The 25,079-nt window shown below is 41.1% G+C and overlaps 1 protein-coding gene across 1 annotated transcript; it reads right to left on the bottom strand.

Moving 5' to 3' along the window:
* Nucleotides 1-17,867: 17,867 nt before the first annotated feature.
* On the bottom strand, nucleotides 17,868-22,785 carry NPVF (neuropeptide VF precursor). Its single transcript, XM_006138408.4, has 3 exons — nucleotides 22,638-22,785; nucleotides 20,276-20,658; nucleotides 17,868-18,211 (listed from the first exon to the last, which is right to left on the bottom strand). Exons 1-3 carry the CDS (start codon nucleotides 22,773-22,775, stop codon nucleotides 18,115-18,117), a joined length of 618 nt encoding a protein of 205 aa, XP_006138470.2. The 5' UTR covers nucleotides 22,776-22,785; the 3' UTR covers nucleotides 17,868-18,114.
* Nucleotides 22,786-25,079: the final 2,294 nt, after the last annotated feature.

The raw sequence follows: 25,079 nt of genomic DNA, 5'->3' as shown, positions 1-25,079 counted from the left end.
GGTAGGCTCTGACATCATAATGACAGATGGCTGTAGCTTTTGAGTATATCCTATAGTACAGCTTGTGATGTAGGCAGCTTCTCACCCAGGACTAGCCCCTGTGGTTTGAAATGGCAGGTGTTGCAGCAGTAATCAGTGGAATCCTCAGGATCTGGAGAGAAGGATGTAAAGGAAGGGGTAGCTGATGACCTGCTCCACTTCTTCTGAGACAGTAAAGGTTACTATGTATGAACAACCTAGAAGCATCGAGTTAGCAGATGTGGTGCTGGGATTAGCAGTCAATGTAGCTCAAAACAACACCATGGTTGTTAAAAATGTCTACCATGTTTATACACGACTGAAGAATCAAGTAGCTAACGCAGGGAGATTCTTCACAAATGGGATCATGTACACAACTCTTTGTAAAGTAGGCAAGCCCCAAGACAGCATGATATCAGACAAGCATCATTCCTTATAGCCCAGCCCCGGAAACAGAAATGTCCTTTCCATCTGCATAGGACAGGAATCTTATACCATTCTCTGCAGGATTGTGTGGTTGCCTCTATCAGGGTATGTCTACACTACCACCCTAGTTCGAACTAGGGTGGTAATGTAGGCAACCGGAGTTGCAAATGAAGCCCGGGATTTGAATTTCCCGGGATTCATTTGCATAAAGCCGAGCGCCACCATTTTTAAATGTCTGCTAGTGTGGACTCCGTGCCGCGCGGCTACACGCGGCATGGACTAGGTAGTTCGGACTAGGCTTCAGACTATCGTGAAACGAGGAGTAACGGTAGTTCAGACTAGGAAACCTAGTCCGAACTACCTAGTCCGTGCCGCGTGTAGCCGCGTGGCACGGAGTCCGCAGTAGCGGACATTTAAAAATGGCGGTGCCCGGCTTTATGCAAATGAAGCCCGGAAAATTCAAATCCCGGGCTTCATTTGCAACTCCGGTTGCCTACATTACCACCCTAGTTCGAACTAGGGTGGTAGTGTAGACATACCCCCTGAGACAAGATACTGGGCTAGATGGACCCTTTGTCTGATCCAGTATGGCAATTTCCTATACTTGACAAAGCTCCTTTGGTCTCTTGATTGGCTTTGCTTTCTTTCTTCAATGTGTGTCTTCTTGGAGATGAGCTGGAGCTAAAATAATCTGGTAAGTTTAAGAAGAAAACTGGTTTTCACTTTTGTGTGCAGCGAACAGAGTAGGAATAGGAGGATCTACTTTTTTTGGTTAAAGAAGATGGAAGAAAATGGAAAGCAACCCTTTGGCAAAGAATATTGTATAAGCAGCTCCTCTTAAGGCATAGAAAATACTTTATTTTATCATTCAGAAGTCCCAGTAGCCAGTTTACTGAACTTTTTGGAACATTGTACAAGTTGAACCTCTCTGGTCCAGCAACTTCCGTGGTCCGGCAAGCTTTTAGTTCAACAGATGTTCACTTATCACAAGTATGGCCAAGATTTCCGTGGTCACATAAGATGACACCCACCAGTCTTGACTCTCAGTGTTCTGTGCTGTTATTTAGCTCTAATTTACCCCTAAATGTCTTCTAAGAGCCCAGTAAGCTGTGGAAGTGCTGGTAATGCTGCTAGACAATATTGACCTCCCGTGGTTCGGCAAATTCAAGGCCCGAGGATACCAGACTAGAGAGGTTCAACTTGTATTACTTTTTACCTATCTGGACTGGTGAAGTACATTTTAGTGTTTATTTGCTAGGGCCTGCACAGGTTTGGAAACACCAAGTCCTCTGGCTTGTATTTCCGTGCAGTGTCGATATGCCTTAAGGGCACAGAACATGAACTTACAAGCATATGATTAAATATTTTTAAACCCTGGGAAAGTAAGAAGCAAAAGTGGCGACGTGGCAACATTTTTGATGGCAAAAGTGGCGATGTGGCAAAGAATAGGAACATGTGAGGAGGATTTCTTCCAGGTTATTCAAGAGAACTCAAGAAATTGTGCCTTTCACATGATTTTGAAACAACATTGACCAAACTGACAGCCGTACTGCAGGCTTCAGCACTGAATGGCTGCAGGGAGATTCCACAGCAACTTTTCCAGCTCTCTGTTCCACATAGGTACATTCTGGCTCTTTTCTTTTCTGCCTTGCTCGTTTGGGAATGCTCCATTCTTGTGGCTTGCTGAAGGGGATGTTTTCATTCTTCATTTCAGGACTTTGCAACTTTTGTCCTCCCATAACCCAAAAGCTACTGCTAAATTTCTCCCCATATCAGGTGCAACTCAGTGGAAAGGGGAAAAGGTCAGAGCATAGAAAAAGCAGAACCATGGCTCCAAAACCAAGCAGAACTCTGGAGAGCAGAGAAGAAAAAGCCCTATAAGGAGGTGCTGGAGATTTCTCTGCCCACAGCACAAGGAGGCATTCTGCCTCTCTGAGCCATAATGCCTCCTAGTGCTGCTCCAGGTTAACACAGCTGCACATCTCCCCTTCCTAAGGGCTCTGAGCTATTAGCATCATCTAGCCTATACGGCTGAAGTGGATCAATCAATGGGAAAAAAGAATTTTAGCAGATCTGAATGGCAAGTAGAAAATCATCTGTCTCTGGGTAGCAATAAATTAGGCACCCTGGCAGATGTATCTTCTTAGGTCACAGCCATTTCAAACCCTCCATTAACTAATGTGGAAAGATCAAAGATAGCAAAGAAAGCTGGCAGAATTTAAATTGTCACCCATCCTGCTTAGAACTGAATGAGTTTAATGTGCCATAATGCATTTTAATAAATGGAAACAGAAAAAGGAATGATCATTTCTCATAAAAAAGAATTTTTCTGATACTTATAGGAAAATCATTTAAAGGAAGAAAAGTATCTTAAATTCAATCAAGAGAAAACTTACTATACAAAGTCAAATGTATCCCCACATACATGCAGGGGTTCCATTTAGAGTGCCTAGGGGGCTGCAGCCCCTGAAGTTTGAATCCCTATATTTGATACTTGTAGTCTGCTTAAAGTACCTGCTGTAGCCCCAGATAGAGTTCTTAACTTTGCCAGCTTTGCCTTTTGGGGCAGGGAGTTTGTTTATGAACAGAGGGCAACAGGATGATTAAGGTAACAAAAGGCTTATCATTCAAGTAACTGAAGGATCATTAGATGATCACGTGAACTAGTGCTGTTCAACTTATTTATAAATTATCTTGAAAAAAAGGGTAAACAGTGAGGTAGCAAGATTTGTAGTTAATACAAAAATATCAGTCCAAAGTGGATTGCAAAGAGTTCCAAAGGGATCTCGCAACTCTAGGTGATTAGTCAACATAAACGCAGTTGGAATTCAGTGTTAATAAATGCAAAGTAATGCACATAAGCTACATCTAGGCTGCGTCTAGACTGGCATGATTTTGCGGAAATACTTTTAACAGAAAAGTTTTTCCGTGAAAAGTATTTCTGCAAAAGAGCATCTAGATTGGCACTGATGCTTTTGCACAAAAAGTGCTTTTGCGCAAAAGCATCCATGCCCAGTGTAGATGCGCTTTTGTGCAAGAAAGCTTCAATGGCTATTTTAGCCATCGGGCTTTCTTGCACAAAAAATTAAGGTGCCTGTCTACACTGGCCCTCTTGTGCAAGTATTCTTGCGCAATAGGGCTTATCCCTGAGCGGGAGCGTCAAAGTATTTGCGCAAGAAGCACTGATTTTGTACATTACAAAGTCAGTGCTCTTGCGCAAATTCAAGTGGCCAGTGTAGACAGCTGGCAAGTTTTTGCGCAAAAGTGGCCGCTTTTGCGCAAAATCTTGCCAGTCTAGATGCACCCCTAGATTGTAGAGTTAAATCGGAAAGAGATTTCTGATTTACTTTAGAAAGAGGCTTTTCTGAAATTTGGCATATCTACGTGGTGCCAAATTTAGGAAAAAACTGCTCTTTCGACACATCTTTTATGCCTTGCAGAATGAGTTTTACAGGGATGGTGAAAGAGCGTGTCTGCTTTTTCGAAATTCTTTTCAGAAAAGCGGACACATTCCTTGGACACCACATTGCTCTTCTGGGATACCTCTGGTATCCCGGAAAAGCAATGCAGTCTAGATGTGGCCATAGATAAATATAATTCCAGCTATACATAGAAAATGATGGGGGTCTGAATTAGCTGTTACAACTCAAAAAAGAGATCTTGGAATCATTGTGGATAGTTCCCTATAAACATCTGCTCACTGTGAAGTGATAATCTAAAAAGCTAAGAGAGGATCTTATTCCTACTTTGAAGTACCTGGCATTGGCCACTGTTGGCAGATGGGATACTGGTTTAGATGGACTACTGGGTCTGACCCAGTATGGCTGATCTGATGTTCTTATATAGAGCCCAAATGTATCTGCCCCCTGTTGTAAACCTCTAGACCCTACTCCCCTCTCAGAGCTAAGATAGAATCCCGGAGTCCCTAACAGACTCTCTTTCACTCTCTCCCCCTCTCTCTCAACAGAGTTAGTAACATAATAAGAATATACATTAAAATTTTAAGTCTAATCAGTGTCCCTTAAGTGACTTACCATAAGATGTCAGAAATATTCATTTCAGAGGGGTAGCCGAGTTAGTACGTAACAGGAAAAACTTTAAAAAATAACGAATAGTCTAGTAGCACCTTAAAGACTAACATCTGTGGTCATCTGAAGAAGTGGGTTTTGCCCACGAAAGCTCATGATACCATCAACATGTTTTGTTAGTTTTTAAGGTGCTACTAGACTAGTCGTTATTTTTTAAGAAATATTAGTATTAGAGCTGAGTGGGTCTTAATATTTATTTAAAAGTGGCGAGGAGTCCTGTGGCACCTTAGGGTACGTCTAAACTACATGGCTCCGTCGACGGAGCCATGTAGATTTGTTGTTTTGGCAAAGGCAAACGAAGCCACGATTTAAATGATCGCGGCTTCATTTCAATGTACATGGCTGCCGCGCTGAGCCGACAAACAGCTGATCAGCTGTTTGTCCGCTCAGCGCGCTAGTCTGGACGCTCCCCTGCCGACATCAAAGCCCTTTGTCGGCAGCCCCGGTAAACCTCATCCCACGAGGAATAACGGGGCTGCCGACAAAGGGCTTTGATGTCGGCAGGGGAGCGTCCAGACTAGCGCGCTGAGCGGACAAACAGCTGATCAGCTGTTTGTCGGCTCAGCGCGGCAGCCATGTAAATTTAAATGAAGCTGCGATCATTTAAATTGTGGCTTCATTTGCCTTTGCCTATGTGTCTAATCTACATGCCTCTGACGACAGAGGCATGTAGTCTAGACACAGCCTTATAGACTAACCGAAGTGTTGGAGCATAAGCTTTTGTGGGCAAAGACCCTTTTCGTCAGATGCATCTGACGAAGGTGCCACAGGACTCCTTGCTGCTTTCGCAGATTCAGACTAACATGGCTACCCCTCTGATACTCAATATTTATTTAATTTTCTTTTTTATATGGGAGTTAGATGCAGTGCTCCTATCAGCTAATTGCTAAGTTATCTGCCAAAAAACCTAGAGTTTTCAAGTGCCTTAGTAGCTCTTAGAAAGAGATGATGATGATGATGATGATGATGTGTGTGTATGTGTGGGAGGGTGGATGGGGAGGAATCCCACTCCCTGATTTGCTGCTTGGCTTGTGCTGAGCATGCTCAGTAACACTGCTGTAGCGGCTGTACTCACTTTGCCCCCTTCCCATGTCCTCATTGTGTCCTCCTCTGCAGTATCTCAGTCTGCACAGGTTGCTCCCTACCCCCAAAATCTGAACAGGTGCCCCTGCCCATGTCTGATAAAGGAAATGGATACTAGGATTTAGATGGAAACTACTGAAGTGTCATTATCCTGCCATGGTGCTGATTTTTTTAATGTGGAGAGTTGGAGAAGATCATACACACTTCAGTGTTCCAAAGGAGGCTGAAACAGACTGATTTTTAGAGAGAAGTGACATTATTACCCAAAGGTGATATACATTATACTTATGCCAGTGACATAAGATATAAGGTAGACAGTATTGCTGAATAAATCCATCAGAGATGCAGTCAAACACAGTGGTTTTACACCCTATATTTTTTCAGTTTCAGGTTTTGGGAAATGGTTTTAAAGTACAAGACTGTAAAGATTAGTATAACTAGCTTTCATTTATGTGAAAGTCTTAAGATAGGCAGTGTAAAAATAACTTTATATGCATTTGCATTTTCTTAAGCCAAAGGCCTGTTTCAAAAGTCTGCTCTCCTATTCTACACTGAAAGGTGAAAATATTTTAAAACAATACTACATTCGGTCCTAAATAGCACCTGGATGGTTCAAAAGCATTTCTCCTGTTTAAAAATAATGCTACCTCTGCCCTCTTGTGGCAGAAGAGTAGTTTTGCAGATGCTCTGGGATCATACCTTCAAATATCTGAGTTCGATTTTATAATCACAAAGTCCCTTTTCCCTTAGAAAAGATATCTGATATTAATGTCTAGAATACCAGGGTCTGATTTCTGTCTCACTTTTACCCCAAAGCCACTTCATTGATTCCAGTGGAGTTACTTTAGCTCTGCCTATGTGTATATGTAGAATCAGTCCCTTGACGTCATTTTACATTAAAAAAATCATTGGTTGTAGCCTGATAGGCAGTTTTAAATGTACATACTTATACATAAGAGGAATCAGCCTTCCAAATAAGATTAGCACATGGGTTGGGTTTCAGAGGTTCTGAACACCTGAAACCTCAGCTAATGTCAACAGGGACTGCAGCTGCCCATTACTTCAGCAGATCAGGCCAATCAAATATATTCATGGGGAAAGAGGGTGAAAGCAAAAATTTATAGCAGTGGATGACAGTGGTCAACTGAGAGAATCCAGAAAGTACGTGTTGACAACTATTGCAGTTTTCGCCATGCTGAAGTAAAATTTACCGTGGGGCTGGGTCTACATTGGTGTTCTAAGGTATAAAATCAGGGCTTCTTGCACAAGAACTCTGATGCTCCCACTCAGGAATAAGCCCTCTTGTGCAACTGTTCTTGTGCAAGAGTCCAGTGTAGACAGGTAACATGAATTTCTTGCTCAAGAAAGCCCTATGGTTAAAATGGTCATCTTGCGCAAGAGAGCTCTACAATGGCATGGATGCTCTTGTGCAAAAGCACATCTCTTGTGCAAATGCACATGCCAGTGTAGATGCTCTCTTCTGGAAGAGTTTTTGCACAAGAACTCTTCCACAAAAGAGTTCTTGCGCAAGATAATGCCAGTGTAGACATGCCAGGATGTTTCACCATTTAGGTTTAACTCACTTCTTCATATGCATCTAAATCAAATAACTGACATTGTAAGCCAGTGCCCAGGTTGATCTGAAATGCCCAAGAGGAGAAATATCAGGCGTTCTTGCACTTCAGATGGCCTTTTATTTCCTAGCAAAATTCCACTACTCGCTAATAGCGAATATGCATTGCAGTCATTTCAAAACATAGCTACAGCCAAAATTTAAGTCAGCACCAATCACATACTTTTATTTTTCATTTCTTGAGTCTTTTTTTTTATACCATGGTTCAGGGGAAACTAATCCCATTTCCCTTTTCAAATCAATATCTACATATCATAATATACTGTAGTGTAATCTATGCACTTTTAGGAACATTTTTAATCATCAGATGAAGGTGACACATTTATTTTTAGCAACCAATGAAGATGCATTTCTTATGAGATGTTTAAAAAAAACCTCTCACTGCACTTGCTCATTAACTCGTGCAAATAAATCTCATCCCCCAAATTCAACCCTCCTGATTCTCAGGATACATACGGTCCTATGTCTCTAAATCACTTCCTGCTTGAAGTGTTAATATATTAGTCGAGTTCTGCAGAATTTCTGATTTTAAAACCCAGATTACCTATTCTACACCAGGGATAAAGATGATGCACATACATCTCTATCTCATTAAGGTGAGATCAGGATGGTTATGATGGAAGGAATTTATTTAGTTAAATGTCAGATGAGATACCCCCCATTTCCACTGCAGAATGTTGTGGATTTGATTCAGAACTGTGTTACTTCTATTCTATGCTGGATTGAGACCACTGATTTTACTCCTTTATTTCTATGATCAAATGAATCGCTGTTGTATTGTAATGATTTTTCCTGCTCCTACTAGTGCTCTTCAGCAATTGTTTCTTCTGGGTTGCTGTGCCTCTGCTCTGGGCACCTCTCCAGTAACAGGTGATTTTAGCAAACCTCTTCTTCTTCCTCTCCCTTTCTGTGAACTTGGAAAAGAATAAAATGTTGGGCTACGTCTACACTGGCACGTTCTCACGCAAAAACTCTTCCAGAAGAGAGCGTCTACACTGGCATGTGCTTTTGCGCAAGAGATGTGCTTTTGTGCAAGAGCATCCATGCTGGTGTAGATGCTCTCTTGTGCAAGAAAGCTCTGATGGCCATTTTAACCATAGGGCTTTCTTGCGAAAGAAATTCATGTCGCCTGTCTTCACTGGCCTCTTCTGGAAGAGCTCTTGTGCAAAAGGGCTTCTTCCTGAGCGGGAGTGTAAGAATTCTCATAAGAAGCCCTGATTTTATACATTAGAACGTCAGTTTACTTGCACAAGAACACGCGGCCAGTGTAGATAGGCAGCAAGTTTTTGCACAAGAGCAGCCGCTTTTGCACGAGATCGCGCCAGTGTAGACACAATTGAAGTATAAAAGCATGAGGGTTAAACATGATTGGTCATGGCACACTTTGATGGATGAAACTTGAGGATGCAATATACAGAGGGCAAGATTTTGCTTCTGTTTCTAGTATTGAGCATTTGTAATAATGAATTGGGGGGAATGGGTTTATGGAGAGCGGAAGAGGAGGAATTTTTAAATAAATGGAATGTGCAGATTGTGGTGGAGAGGGTTAGATTACCCTGGGACTCTTCATTGTCTCTCCACAACATTATAAGGGTGTAAGATCACCTGCCAGTTTTGGCTGAAACTTGGTAGCTCTGAGATGAAGCTCAAGAAGGAGGTTTTTCCTGGCCACTGTTTTCAGCCTTGTTACAGGTGGTCCATAAAATGGCTTTTTACGCCACTGAATTACACTACTCCTTTTCAATCTATTGCAGAAAGGAGTGTGGGTGGAGGCCATTCTGGAAAAAGATGTGGATGGCACTTGATAAGTAATAGACTGACTCACTGAGTAAGCCCCCTCACTTTTTACACTCTGTGGCAGGGTAACCTCACTCCTGGGTCCCAGTACCCTGCTCAGTCCATCATCAGGCAGTCTCCATACTGTATTACTAGCCCTTGGCTGGGTTTAAGCTCCGGTCCCTCAGCCAAAAAAGGCATCGGGGCCAATGCTCCGGGGTCAGCCGGGGCTGCCGAAAGAAGTCCTTTCCAGCTCTCAGCTGGGCTCTCAGGCTGCCTGGAAAAGATGGGCCTAAAACCCCTTTGGAGCTCCTCAACCCCAGTTTGCTCTTGCTGGCAATGTTCCTGTTAACTGCCTTAGTCTGCTCAGGTCTTCTCTCACTCCACTTCCTTCCTGCAAGGAGGGCTTCCTTTTAAAAGGCTCAGCAGCAGCCTCAGGTGATATCAGCTGTCCCTGATTAATTAACAGTAGCCCTATCTCCTTTGCTCCTGACTGACCAGGGCTCTTGCTGCCTTACTCTCCCTGGCTATGTCTACACTGGCGCAATCTTGCACCAGAAGTATGCAAATGAGGCTAAGCGTGGAATATCGCCGAGCCTCATTTGCATATCTTATTAGCCGCCACTTTTGCAGAAGAGGCTCTTGCGCCAGAAGGAGCTGTCTACACTGCCCCTTCTTGTGCAGCAAAAACTCTCTTGTGCAATGCCGTTACGCTGATTATTTTCAGGAATAACAACATTGCGCAAGAGGGTTTTTGTTGCGCAAGAAGAGGCAGTGTAGACAGCTCCTTTTGGCGCAAGAGCCTCTTCCGTAAAAATGGCAGCTCATTAGATATGCATATGAGGCTCGGCAATATTCCACGCTTAGCCTCATTTGCATACTTCTGGCGCAAGATCGCACCAGTGTAGACCTAGCCCCTTAGTTGTAGTCCTCCAGCCTGACCCTTTCAACTGCTAGTATGGAAGCTTTAAAGGCAGGATAAATACTCTGAGTACAGAAGCTTCAAAGAGAAGTTGAATACATGCTGTTCTGAGTGTTGCAACAGTGGCTGACCCCCTTGATAGCAGTGAATTCCTGCAGTAGAGACTAATTAGAGTACTTTACCTTTGGACAAAAGTGTTCTTCTCTTCATTTTATTACTCAGTCTTCTGCTGTAGAGACTGCACCATACTAGATTGGCAAAGGGGGACATTTACCATTCTCACATTTTTTAAGCCTAAGAAGATGAGTATGTATGTTTCTCTTGACTTATATCTGTACTAATCATTCTGGTTGCCTTTGGGAATGTCAGAGAATGGGACCAACTTAACCTATATCTGTAGCTCTATAAAGGATACATCAGACAACCTGTGGGCCACAGTATAGAAGGAGGGATGTTGTGACTGCTGGTCTGGAGCAGAAAAGCCTGTGCTATGCCCCTGTGCTTTTCTGAGTCTTAAAGAGTTAACAGCAAACAAACTGAAGATTTGTCTGTCTGCCCCTCTCCACCAATACGGTTGCCAATGCTCCAGTGTTGTCCTGGAGACTCCAGGACTTAAAGATGGATCTTCAATTAAAGATTATATCATTTGATGAAACCACTAGGAATACTGGCAACCCTAAACACAAAAGATAACTACTTAGCCCAAAACATCAAGGACAGGCCCTTTGCTTAAGCACTGCACTAATACTGAAATGCTCTGCACCTTTTCTGCCTCAGTCCCACTTAGTACACCATTTAAGGAAACTTGCCAGATTCTTCTCAGGATTAGTGCTGAGTCCTTATTGGTCAGTATCTTTTCTTAGCCCTTTTATTCCCTTGGAAGACTAAATGCCACTGGGTACGTCTACACTACAGCGCTAATTCGAACTTAGTTAATTCGAACTAAGCTAATTCGAACTAACGCGTCTAGAACTAAAACTAGTTCTGCTAATTCGAACTAGCAAGTCCACATTGAGTGGACCCTGAACAGGGCTTAAGGATGGCCGGAAGCAGTGCCGGCAGGGCATAAGAGGAGGACTTAGAGCGTGGAGATGCTGTCTCAGGCTAGCCGAGGGCTGCGCTTAAAGGGACCCAACCCCCACCCCGGACAGACAGTTCTCAGGGGTGCCCCACTTGCAAAGCAGTCCTGGCTTGGATTGCCCGGAGTACCCACACTGGGCACATCACAGCACTCGGCCATCAGACCAGCTGCACTTGCTGCAGGCTGCCATCTGGGGAGAGGGGGCAATCGGGGGGCTGCAGGAGAGCTTCCACCCCCAGAAGCCTGCAGAGCCAGCCCAGTCCTCCCCATCGGGGGCTCGTACCCCATTCCTCCCTCACCTCCTTCCACTTACCCCTCCCTAGCCCCCCTTCTTATTGATGTACAAAATAAAGATAACGTTTCTTCCAACATTGACTCTGTCTTTATTGAACAAAACTGGGGGAGACTGGGAAAAGGAGGTGGGAGAGGGGAAGAGAAAGGCTGGGAGAGGGGAGGGCAACTAACATGATCAGGGGTTGGGAACAGGTCCCAGATGAAGAGAGGCTACAGAGACTGGGACTGTTCAGCTTAGAAAAGAGGAGATGGAGCGGGGACAGGATAGAGGTCTCTAAAAGCAGGGGTTGGGTGGAGAGGGTGCATTCAGAAAAGTTCTTTATGAGTTCCCATAAAGAAGGACTAGTGGACACCAAAGGAAAGGAATGGGTAGCAGGCTTCAAACTAGTAAGAGAAAGTTGTTCTTCACAAAGCAAAGAGTCAACCTGTGGAACTCCTTGCTGCAGGAGGCTGTGAAGGCTAGAACTAGAACAGAGTTTAAAGGGAAGTGAGATCAAGTCATGGAGGTTGGGTCCATGGAGTAGTCTTAGCCAGGGGGTAGGAGTGGTGTCCCTGCCCAAAGTTTGTGGAAGACTGGAGAGGGATGGCACGAGACAAATGGCTTGGTCACTGTCTTCGGTCCATCCCCTCCAGGGTCCCTAGGGTTGGCCGCTGTCGGCAGACAGGCTACTGGGCTAGATGGACCTGTGGTCTGACCCAGGACGGCCATTGTAAGCTCAGGGGCTCAGGGTCGGGGGTCTCAGTGGACCCCCTTGATTTTCATGCACACCTGCTCCTGGGTGGCCAGGCTGGCAGCTCTCCTGCCCTAGACGGCCACTTTCCTGTGCCTAGTGCGGAGATCGTGGACGAGGTCCACGATGTCCGCACTAGCCCAGGAAGGTGCCCACCTCTTGCGGTCCAGGGCAAGCTCCCGGGAGCCGCCAGCCTGGTCCCGGGAAGAGGGGGTGGGCTGGGGGACATCGGGTGGGTGGCTCTGTGCTGTGCCAGGTTCAGGGTCTGCTGGCTGGGTGCTGGCAGGCTTGCACCTGGCACGGGCACCGTAGCCAGCCCGTGCCCCTTTAAGGGGTCCGGGGCCAGGAGGGGGGAATAGAGTTTCCCTGGTGTTGGCCACCAGGGAAACCTGGGGAGGGCTAGCCTCCCACTAGTTCGAATTAAGGGGCTACACACCCCTTAATTCGAACTAGTAAGTTCGAACTAGGCTTAATCCTCGTAAAATGAGGTTTTCCTAGTTCGAACTAAGCGCTCCGCTAGTTCGATTCAAATTCGAACTAGCGGAGCGCTAGTGTAGCGGCTATGAATGTTAGTTCGAACTAACGTCCGTTAGTTTGAACTAACATTGTAGTGTAGACATACCCACTGGTAGCTTGGCCTAAGCGGATTTTCCTTAAGCAGAGGGTGGAGTCACCACCAATACCCTTTAGTATGGTGCAGAGAAATCCCAATAGATTCCACTGTGATGAGATCCCTGGAGTGTAGCCTGGGACTGTGGGACCACTCACTAGCTTAGGCTGTCTTTCACAATGCTTTGCTAGTGACAAGCAGCAAATCCCTCCAAGAGCTGTGATCACTTAGCACAACCCTACACACTACACATTTCATGAATGATCCTAGAGCTACTTATGAATCACACTGAGAAAGACACCAGCCAATTTCCCCAGCGCCCAGCACTATATCTCAGGAATACTCCATCTAGTTTATTAATCAGTTCACCACTTCATCAATGGAAAGTGGAGATATACCAGCCTTCGTAAAACCTGGGCAGATACCAAACACTTGAGAAAAACTCAGATGAACAGTAAAACACATTTATTGACTACAAGCAGCAGGCAAAAAGTCAAAGTAGTTACCAAAAGCAAAGAAAATATAAGCACACAGTCTGGATTCTCAATCCCTATTAGATGGGGCAACATCTAGATTAAGAAGTTTTTCTCACCCCACTGGATATTGCAGTCCTTAATATATAGGTTTGCTTCCTAAACCTGGGCCAGTCTCCTCTGATGGAAATTCCATTCTTCTTCTCAGTGTCCTTGTTGCTTGCAGAACAGGTAGGGGGGAGGAGGGAAAAAGGAGCCAGATAAAGCATGGACTTGCTCGATTTGGTTTTATACCCTGTTCTCCATGTGCTTGGAGAACACAAGTCCAGGAATATCTGGGAGCATTGGCGAGTCCACAGGAAAGACTGAGCAGTTCTTCTGGTGTGGCCTTATGCAGGTGAGTCATTGAATTTTAGCTGCCTTGCTGGACAATGGATGTTGATGGTTGTTTGATACCCCATCTGGCTATTGGTTACTTTCCTTGCTATTGTCTCTAGGGAGCTACTATCAGTCTACACTGTGGAGATATTTCAGGATACCACAAATATCCCGAAATAGCTATTCCATGTCCATTGAAGCAGCCCGTTATTTCAAAATCCATTTTGGAAAAAAGGGCAGCTTATTCCAACATCCTGGAGACGCTCATTCCATGAGGGTTAAGGGGCATTTCAGAACAGCGAGTTATTTTATTTCAAGCTAAGAGTGCTGTGTAGATGCATGGAGTCTGATTCCCCAACTTAAAGCATGCTTAGTGACAACCATACAACACTATTGCATAACTTCATATGCACTTAAGTTATATAGATTTAGATAGAAAAATGACTGTAATGGAGGTGCTAATTGTTCTTATCAGCCTGTTGTAACTATTTGAACCATCTACTCTCTCTCTCTTTTTATATAATTTTTTCTCCTTTCTTTTCTTCCCCGCTTCCCTTATTTATTCTTGGATCTGGACTTCTAATACTCCAGTCATCTGAAGAAGTGGGTTGCACCCATGTAAGCTCATGATAGCATCTACATGTTTTGTCAGTCTTTAAGGTGCTACTAGCCTATTGGTTGTTTTTTAAGTTTTTCCTGATACAGACTAACTTGGCCACCCCTCTGAAGCTTTTAATCAGATCATAACCTTTCCCTTGATACCTTACATGGCATACTTTTTATGCAAGATCAGTTATATTACATGAAGATAATGAAGGTTACATGGGCTCCCCCAAGGTACAGAATGTTGCACCACTCCCATATGTTTTCCAAAATGTGATTAAAAGCCGGGGTGGAGAGCTGCCAGAGTGGTCTGGAGTGTCACTCTGGCAACTGAAATCCAGGATGGTGCAGCACTCTAGTTCTTCATCTGGCACATGGAGTTACAATGCCACTCAAATTTGGCTTGGATGCCTCTCCCACTCATTTGTGATAGCTGATAGAGGGGCTGCCAGGCTAAATTTGAGTGAGCAGTGTTGAGACCTGACACTACAATGTCAGTCAGGTTTGGCCTACCTCTCTGTCACGATGGGGGGTGGAGTTGTTGGGCCAATTTTGAGTAATAGCATCATGGCCTCATGCACTGAGTTGCACTGCTGCTCAGGGCTGGCTCAGCCACCCACTCGTAACAGAGGGACTGTTGCTGGGGATGAATCTGAGCAGTACTGCAATCCTGTGTGCCATGTTGCAATGCCATTCATCTCTCAAATTTAGCCCACGTTGCTTTAGTGCAGGGCAGGTGATGGGAACAAGTAGAACCACTGGATGGCCATGATTGGAAGGAGCAGCCCTAGCTCAGGACAGAACCGGGATGCTGAGACGCTGAGTTGCCAGGAAGGTTGGGAGGGTAATGAGCATGTGGTTGGTGGCAAGTTGTTGGTTGGCTACAGGTTGAGTGGGGAGTGGTGGCTGGTGGGGCTGCGATGTTGAGAGCTGTGTTGAGTGGGATATATGTCAGGTGTATTGAGATGGTTTGGGGGGCATCAGGATAAATGGAGAGCTGGTTTGATTGTTCAGTTAAATTGGGATTATGTAACTGAAGCATGCAAGCGAATCTTGTTCCTATTTGATGTTTGCACAGAATATTAATATTGTAAAAACAGTATTTTACATGCACTGTGAATGAGCTTTTTGACTAATTACATGTCTACTTTGGCTGTGACTTGCTGCTTAGCTTAAAGTTAGACATAATAACTGAGATACATCTATTTAATCTTGATATGTACATTTATTATTAATGTGTGAATTCTCATCGTTGGTTGATTGTTGATGAGATAACATTTACCGGTAAAGTGTAAGTTAGGTTTTCAATATGTGTACTTTATTTTATGACATCACTCACAAAATGGATTGCAAAAGCATGTGTGATGGAATTACCAATTTGAGATCACTGTCGCAGGGCTCCTGCATTGTAAAATATTGCACTACAGCCCTTATAAAAGTCAATGCCAAGATAAAAATAACGCAGCGTAAAAGAACCATCTGTAACAAAAGAATTTTAAAAATAATACTTGCTTATCACTGTTTTATGCTATTTGTTTACTTATTTCTTTGGCATTTTTCTCTGGTTGGACAAACTCACTAGAAAATGAGGATAAGCAAAAATTACATTGCCTACTCTATTCTATTTTACATAAAGGTTCTTATGCATTAGCACAATTTAAACATATCAAGGTTGCAACAACAACAGTGCAAGGGAATGTTTATTTAATTAAATAGTTTTGGCTGGAATTTAAAAATTCCCCTTGATTTCACATTGTGGGCATGTCTACACTAGGACAGTATTTCAAATAACGAAAATAGATTTAATAAATCTCAAAATAAAAATAGTGTGTCCTCATAAAAGGGAAGCCTTGAAATGAATCCAAGGCAGGCTCTGTTAATGTGGACACGCTATCTCAATTTAGCGGCCCAGGAAGCACCGGAGAGTAATTAGTTTGAATGACTCTGGGGAGAAGTTATTTCAAAATAGCGGCACTAAAGCGTCCACACCACCACTATTTTGAAATAACTATTTTGAAATTAGTGTTATTTCTCAAGGAAAGCAGGAGCACAGATTTCAAAATAAGCGGCCTGTTCTTTCAAAATAATGGGCTTGTGGACACTCTGCTTATTAATTGGACCCGAAGGGGGTTATTTTGAAATACTGTGAAATTTCTGTGAAAGCTTATTTTTGTGAAACCTAAATGTTAAGCTGAACCATCCTTTAAAACAATCTAGGCTGTTCTCTGCCAGATTCTCAGCTGATTTAAAACACTGGGGCTCGATGGACCAGACAAAGGTCTAGCCTGGTGCATTTTGGGAAGTGGGAGAGCCTGGTTTTCTGCCCTGAAAATAGTGGCTTTAGAGTCTATGGCTTCTTCTGGGTACAATGGTTGTCTCTTTACTAGGGTTGCCAGATGGTTTCAACAAAAATACCGGACACACTTGACATTACATCACAATCTACATTACATCTTATTTAGAAAATACCGGACATTTATATTTTCTCAATTATATTTTCTCCATTTGTTTCCTGAACTGAAAGCTCAAATACTGGACTGTCCAGTTCAAACCAGACACTTGGCAACCCTACTCTTTACACTCTACTAAATCTCTTCAAAACAATCCATAGAAATCAACCACATGCTGAGGCCCCAGACCTTTAAATTTGGCAGCAAATTGTCCTCTGCCCACTTTATAAGCTCAGGTAGGATTTTCAAGTGAGCATGTTGGTTTTGCCTGGTGAGTTTAATGGTAAGCATAAATATTGTTTGCACAGCAGAAAAGGATAGGAGCTTCTGAACCCTACTAGAATTAATCCCAGTGAGTTTGGATGGTCTGCTACTTGATTTACTTTAATCCCCTTCTTGCTTTTTCCCGATTCATGAATAATATCAGTATATGACTAATAAATAATCGGGTGAGTAATAGCTATAGCTATGTAGCTCCTTCTTGTCCCTTTACACTAGCCAGTGATTGTTTACGTCGCTCAGATGCGCTCAGTCCAAAGCAAAATTTTGCATAGCATCATATAATTTCTCCTTTATGTACTTTGCTCCTAGGTTTTTATATGCTAGGGGAAAATAAATCAACATCCCTCCTCTCTTGGATCTGTGCTGCAGAGCCTGTAGTGAGAATGCATCCTATTTGCACTTGTAGCAAGGGCAGCTTTCAGACTGCTGTGTTTCTCCCATTGCAGTCATCATTAATGATAATCTGTATATGGCCTAACTTTGTTGCCAGGTGGTATATCCCTTAAGCAAACGGTTGCTATTGCTGCTTACAGATTCTTGCAAGTGGTGCTTACTCTTTGTTCATCTGAGGTGCGAGAAGCATTGAAGGATCAGTCCACAAATCAAAATATTAGGAATTTCAATTTTGATGCTGATTCACTTAAAAGTGAGTAATATAGTCCACTGCTTTCCTGACCATGGAAAAGCCCTAGTCAAGGGAATGGCAAAATTCTCAGAATATTTGGGAGGGAATAATTGTAAAAAATATTGTCCAAATAGTAATTACATTATAAAGAGACAACAATAGATTCTATTCCTTTGTAGGGATCTAAGAAACTAGTGTTTAATTTGTAGCAAAAATGTCAGTGGTCACCTTAACAGTTATATCCAAATATGTCTCAAACAACAATGTTCCATGTATGCTTTTTTCACTCACATCTTACGCTGCCTAAGACACAAAGATGGTAGTATCTTTTTTCCTTCTTGTTTTTATTTATTATTCACAGAGTAAGCTCCTTTGTAGTTGCAATATGCTTCTTTTTATTTGCTTAAAATGTTTCCAGCTATACAATACAATTATTCCTCAAAAATTTACAACAGACAGGACATCAACATGCAGCAGTCATTAACATTTATGATACCCTGCCATTGAAGTGAACTAGTACAACAATCACTACTGTTATCATTGCAATAAACTCAAGTGTTTGTACAGCATCAAGCACAGTACAATAGTATTAATATTATTATGAAGGTAAACCTGGATTTCTGATTGCATCTCTATTTCCCCTATATCATCTTTTGGTTTAAATAAAGATCCCAGCACTTCTGGTTTGAGTCTTCATCATTTGATTCTTTTTTAATATAGTTGTTTGAATACAGATTCCTAAACGTTCAAAAATACAAAACAAAATATGTTATATAATCAGGTCAGGCAATCACAGAGGAATGAAAAATGGCACATGCAAATGATACTGTCTCATTCAACAGTGGACCCTTCTGAAATGGACTTCTCTTTTGTTTAATGCAGGCAAAAATGTGGTTTCAGAGCTAGGCCCCCAAATTAAGGAATAGTTTGGATTACAGATGCTTTTAAGAAATTATTATTGTATGTAAAAATAAAATTCAGAGTAGACAATAGTTGTTGCAAAATACTATAGTAAAATGAGTTGGGCAGGAAATGACTTTCCTGCCACAGGAAAAAAAATGAAATTTTGAAAATATTTCCTGTCTTAAATCTGGATGAAAATTTGAAATCTCAATTGTTTTTTCACAAATCACCAGACTTTTTTTTTTTTTTTTTTTTTTTTTAATTTTGGGCTCATATCAGTTGAAATATTTCATTTTGACATTTAAACAAATTTGTTTTCACCTTTAAAAAGAATTTCATCATTAGCTAAAATATCACAACAAAATCTTGGGACTTTTCATTTTGAAAATATTGACTTGGAAAGTTTCAGCAATTATATGTTTTTGTTTTGATAAATTGTCATTTTCCAACAAAAACAATTTTGTTGAAAAATTCCTGACTGTAATGATAATGCTTTTTAATTTTATGAGCTTTGGGCTTGATTCTCCTACCTTTACTTAGGCAAATCAAACTCTCAAAGACCCAGGGGAGATTGCTTAAGTAAAGCCTGAAGAACTGAATCCTGACTAATTTACCATTCCAAGTGTATTCAGCATGCTTTTAAACAAGGGCTGACAAGCAATTATAAAAATCAATTAATTTAAATAATTAATCGTGATTAATCGCACTGTCAAACAATAAAATGCCATTTAAATAATGTCGATGTTTTTGCATTTTTAAATATATTGATTTCAATTGCAACACAGAAAACAAAGTGTTCAGCGCTGCTTTTATTTTTTATTACAAGTATTGTCATTGTAAAAAAACAAAAAAAGCATTTTCAATTTCACTATTCAAGTACTTCAGTGCAATCTCTTGATTGTGAAATTCAAATTTACAAATGTAGAACTGGGAATATAAAAAAACTGCATTAAAAATAAAGCACTGTAAAACTTTAGAGACCAGAAGTCCACTCAGTCCTACTTCTTGTGCAGCAATTTACTCAGCTTTTGAAGGGCACTTCAAACTTTGGAATGAGTGTTGTAGCTATCTTTAAAAATTCTACATTGGTATATAGCATTTTGTCAAATCTTCAGTGTTCTTAAAATGAAGAACGTATGCTGGGACATCATTGCTATGATATGAAAAATATGGCACAAAGTGGGTAAAAACAGAGCAATAGATATAGTATTCTCCCCCAAGCAGTTCAGTCACAAATTTACTTAACACATTATTGTTTTAAATAAGCGTTATTAATATGGAAGCATGTCCTCTGGAATGGTGGCAGAAGCATGAAGTGGAATATGAACATTTAGCACACCTGGCATGTAAATAATGCTCTGCTACAAAAGTGCCATGTGAATGCCTGTTCTCACTTTCAAGTCACATTGTAAAGAAGCAGAGCAGCATTATTTCCTGCAAATGTAAGCAAACTTGTTTTTCTTAAATGATTAGCTGAACAAAGAGGCCTGCGTAGCTTTATAGGCTCAAGTCTGATATTATTTTCTTTTTGAGTGCAGTTATGCAACAAAACAAAAAATCTACACTTGTAAGTTGCACTTTCATGAGAAAGAGATTGCAGTATAGTATCTGTATGATACAAATTGAAATATTCTTTTATAATTTTTACAGTGCAAATATATGTAATCAAATTCATATAAAGTGAACCCTGTACACTTTGCATTCTATGTTGCAATTGAAATATTTTAAAATGTAGAATGACATCCAAAGATGTCTAATGATTTTCAGTTGGTAGTCTATTGTTTAAAAGTGCAATTAAAATTATAATGAATAACGACTAATGTTTTTAACCACGATTAATTTGAGTGAATTGTGTGAATTAACCACAGTTAATAAATAGTCATATTTAAAAATACATACCTGGTATTTTCTTGTTCAGATTCTTGAGTGTCTTGTGAGAAGTGGGCAGGTAGTGATTTGCCAAATCTTTGTGGCAAGTTGGGAAATAACTGGCTGGAAGTTTTAACAAAGGGAGTTCTACTGAACCTGTGTAATAAGTTAGAGACACATTTAGAAATACTGCCTTCAAAAGCTCTCCCAAATCTCAAAGGCAAATTAGCCACTGGCTTAATAATTCTTTTTTCTTGAGCGTTTCTTCCAAACCTCAGTGGTAAGTTAGCAACTGAATTTGGCATCTTGTTGACTGTGGGAGTGCTCATTTTAATGATGTTTTTTGATCCCCAGTCTTTCGGTTCTTCAAAATTGAGACTTCTCTGCTTTTCTTCTAAGAAGTCTTCACTGGACTAGAAATAGAAATAATGCTAAAATCATCTTTTCACACTGATGAGAACCTGTCTACATACAAATTACATACAATGTTATTTTTTAGGTTTCTGTAGAGAGTCATGGAGGAGAAGAATCTACTTTCCTAATGCTTTTGAATGCAAATTCCCCAAACATTTTCAATGTGGACTCTTTCTTTATAGACTGTCTGGTAGACGCCTTCCTCCCATTGGCTACCAGAGAACATTCCTGTGGCAGCTTCAGCAGTTTTACATAGAGAAGAAAAATTAGGAAAGCATTTCTGTATCTTTATCTGCTTTAGGGGTACCCATTTTGCCCTTAATGTCAATCACACTGTCTCCTTTTGCTTGTTTTACCTTCCCCTTCTATCTTTTCTTTCTCTTTCTCCTTGCCCTTGCTTTTCTGCTGTCTTGTCCTCTTCTCCTCCCCTTCCAGTACAGCTTTCCCCCTCCTTATTGGTCTTCTTTTACCCCTACATAATTCTTTCCCCCTTGGTTACCATCTCCCCAGTTCCCTGGCCATGCTGCCCAGCCACTGGAGAATTTCCTTGGCCTAACAGAAGTTCAAATTAATGTTAAGATAGCAGAACCGCACCTCCATTCCTGGCATATCAGGTATGCTGGGATCATGTTCTGTACTGCTACACTGACCCTCCATTGGCTTAGGGGCATTTAGGACCTTGAGCACCTGTATTGCTCCCTCTCATGCTTGAGCTGACAAGTACAGAATCACTTCTACTACACCCAATCCCTGTGCTTGGACACAGTGGCGAATTGAGCCCAGTATAGTAATTATCTTTTGAAATAATTAAAATGCAGTTCTCTGAAAAGTGGTTATATAAATATTCCTTTCGTATGCAACAGTGTTCTCTGTGCACCATTGAAGTTCTCTTATTTTTGTGACGACTGTTGCTGAGTTTCTCAATCTTAAAAGCAGATCAGCACAAATAAGGCATCAGATTTGAGCTGAAAACAAACGTTAACATTGTCGAGTCCAAGCATTTTTATGAATGTTTCCTTCTCTCAGTACTGCAGGAGATAGCACTGACTTTTGACAGGGAGCTGTAGTCCATCATAGTTCAGGCATCATTAACAGAATTGTTCCCTTCTCATTGTGGGATCACATTTTGTCTCTTGTTACACCCGCGCAATCCCACTGAAATGTGTAAACAATGGGGTAATCTGAAGAAAATGGAGCTGCACAGGTAGAAGTGCTGGAGCAAATTTGAAATTGGGAGTGCTGGAAGTGGAAACCATATACTGTATTTGGTTAGTACTACTACTTCGAGCAGGGGGTGCTGTTGCACCTCCTGCATCCCTAGTTTTAGGACCCCTGTGCACAGGTATAATTAAGATAATATTTTTGCTTGCAGAATGTTTATAACTGGCAATGGTCCACAGAAGGCAAAAAGCATGCAGATTCTCAGGTTACAGGGACTGCTTCTCAGGCAGACAAACATATTCCACTTTCTATATAAACCGTAAAATATAAACTGGGTACATTTGATTTGACAGCTATGGAGAAACAATAAATATGAACCCCACAATGATATTTTTATAATCACATTTCAGAGTTGAACTTTAAATTCGTCTACCACATCAGATTTATAGTATTTCCTGTTTCTCGTTATTATTTGAATATCACAACCATTCCATTATTAATTTTGGATTAGTAATGCATCTTTTATATTATAAGAATAAAAAGCATGGCAGTTTCTTAATACATGAGCAAAAATACATTCAGAATAAACATTATCCTACATAGTAGGGTTTTACTGCAAGAAAATCAAACCATGAACTGGTTTACACATGACATGTGAACCAGAGGATAGATGTCATGAAAGTTGTCTTCTTTAGGCTAGCGATGTTATAGGACCTAATCCTGTGCCACTGAAATCAATGGGAATTTTGCTACTGACTTCGATAGGCACAGGATCAGACCTGTTCTCAAAATAATGTCATATCAAGGGAAATCTTACCTCAGAATATTTATCACCATAATCTCTGATCTGCAGACTGGACACCGCTGATTCATCTAGGCACAACGTATTTGATGTTAAAAAGACAAAAGTGGCAAAAGTAAATAAAATAAACTTTCTGACTGAGATGATTTTCATTTTCTCTTAAATTAAGTTTACATAGAGAGCTCTGAATTGTTACAGGGGAGGAAATGCTCATCTTTTTATATGATTAGAAAACAAAAAAATTCCTTTGTGACATCAACTCATAACGCTTTATTTATTAATATTAATTAGAGATGCAGTTTTAAATATATATTTGAAAAAATGTTAGGAATGTGTTTTGTGAACATACTTAATAAACACAGCTTCCTGCTGCAAACACATTGCCTTCACAAATATTTTCTGGGCTATGAAAGAGATTTTAATTAGCTAACTTTGAACACGACAACAATCAGCACTCATAGTAACCATGTTTCATTGCTACATTTTAACAAAAGCCTCTCCTTCCTGTTTCTCTTGTCAACCTTCTGCTATGGCCATAGATACAAGACTTTCAATCTGTGCATTTTTCTGATTACATTATATTTGGAGGATGGTTGTGATGCTGGTTTTGAGACTAACAAAATTATAAACATAGCACCCATTAAAATCAATGGCTTGTCTTTCTATGAACTTCAAAGGCATTGGGCAGGTCCGGAGAGACACTTAGCATCCTATAGAAATTCTTGGGCATTTCTTTCAGCATCTGGCCCACATATTAAATCTATGTTAGAGCTAAACAAGGAGTATCCCATTAGTTACCTGGCCTATGTGTTATGTTTTTTAAAAGTTTCAGAAGGACATGTTGTTTGGGTATGTTGCAATGCTTTAGAGCTAAATTTTTCAAAGCCAACCTTTGAGGGGGAAGAGCAAGCAGCCCTAGTTTGAATCTTGGGAGGCGGGAATAAGGGAAGGGAGAAAGAGGAAACGACTTGGTGGGGAGAGGAAATGACTTAAGATCCCCTGCCTTCCTCTTCCCCTCCCTCAATCCCCTGCCCAGAGCCCCTCCTCAACTCCCAACCTTGACTTCCGCAGCCCCCACCCACCCACCCAACTCCCTGCCCTGACCCCGCCTTAGGAACCTGAACATCATCAAGTAAATGTGCTAGTATAATAGAATGATAAATCCTTATCCATTATTAACAACTTATTGTGTGAAAATTGTGTTATATGAGTCATGTCACCAACAAGCATCCAAACATTTCCATAATGATAAATCATTCATAAGTACATTCATTTTGCCATTGCGTATTATATGACCTATTTCATGGCTCATTTTGAAATAGCAAGATTTAAAAATGTATATTTTTCCATTGAAAAACCATCTGTTCAGTTTTCAGTCATTCTGCATGATATGCGAAACACAGGTCTAGTTACACTGTGTTCAGTTATGCTATGCTGTACAACAGTTTTGTACACAAGGCAGTCGGGTATTGTCATTAAAATCAGAAATTTGGTACTGTTTGATACAATGAGCTTGGTTTTCCTCTTACACCAATATAAATCAAGAGAGATTCTACTGAAGATACTGTAGTATAAAAACCCATGTAAGTGAGATCAGAACTGGCAGCATTATTATGGCTATAATAATAATTTCCAGCTTGAAGAAGTGCAACATTATCCTGTTGTATGCGCTTGTGCAGAAGAACGGAGCTTATTCAGACATGCCGACTACCTGCATTGTGGATCATAGCACAGTGGGGAAAGCAGTTTACTCCTGCTGTCCTGAACCAGAGCCTCTGTTTTAAAATAATCCCCCCAGCTGTACCTAGCTGAGAATTTCCATTATTCAGGTAATCTTATGAATCAGCCTCCAGTGCAAAAGATTTTGTCTTGATTAGCCAAATCCAGAAAATAAATGTGTAGCATCCCATTTTAATATGCTTTTTCCTTAATGCTGGGGCAATCCAACAGCAGAGGAGACAGCAAACAATGGGGATGGGAGTGGGTTTGAATTATTATAGTGGCAAGCTGAAAAGAACTTTATGTTCTTGGTAAATAAGCTGTGAACAATAATTTCAGGTTGGACAGGCTCTTCAATTATACATTCATTGTAGTAATAAAATAAACGTGCTTCCAATAACATTTGGACTAGATTGTTCTTTTTAACTAATTACTCTGCAGAGTGTAGTACTGCACTTAACTACACACAGCAGTCTGTTGGTATCTCTAAACCTTCATGTCTATTAAAAATTAAACCCTTTTACCATAAATTATTAAAAGTACCTTCGCTGGCTGCAAATCAACAATGACTTCATAAAGTCTTGAGAGAAAAATCTGATTAATCTGGATCGGCAGGCAATGATTAAAAGTGTCTGTGTAAAAAATATATTACATTTAAAAACTCTTTCAGGACTTTGAAAAATCATTAGTAGCTTTTGTTAAAATTAACTATTAGGCAAAGGGCTTTCAGTATACACA

This window comes from Pelodiscus sinensis, chromosome 2 (assembly GCF_049634645.1).
Source record: "Pelodiscus sinensis isolate JC-2024 chromosome 2, ASM4963464v1, whole genome shotgun sequence".
Classification (NCBI taxonomy): domain Eukaryota; kingdom Metazoa; phylum Chordata; order Testudines; family Trionychidae; genus Pelodiscus; species Pelodiscus sinensis.
Note: the sequence above shows the minus strand (reverse complement) of the source record. Positions and strands in the feature narration are given on the sequence as shown.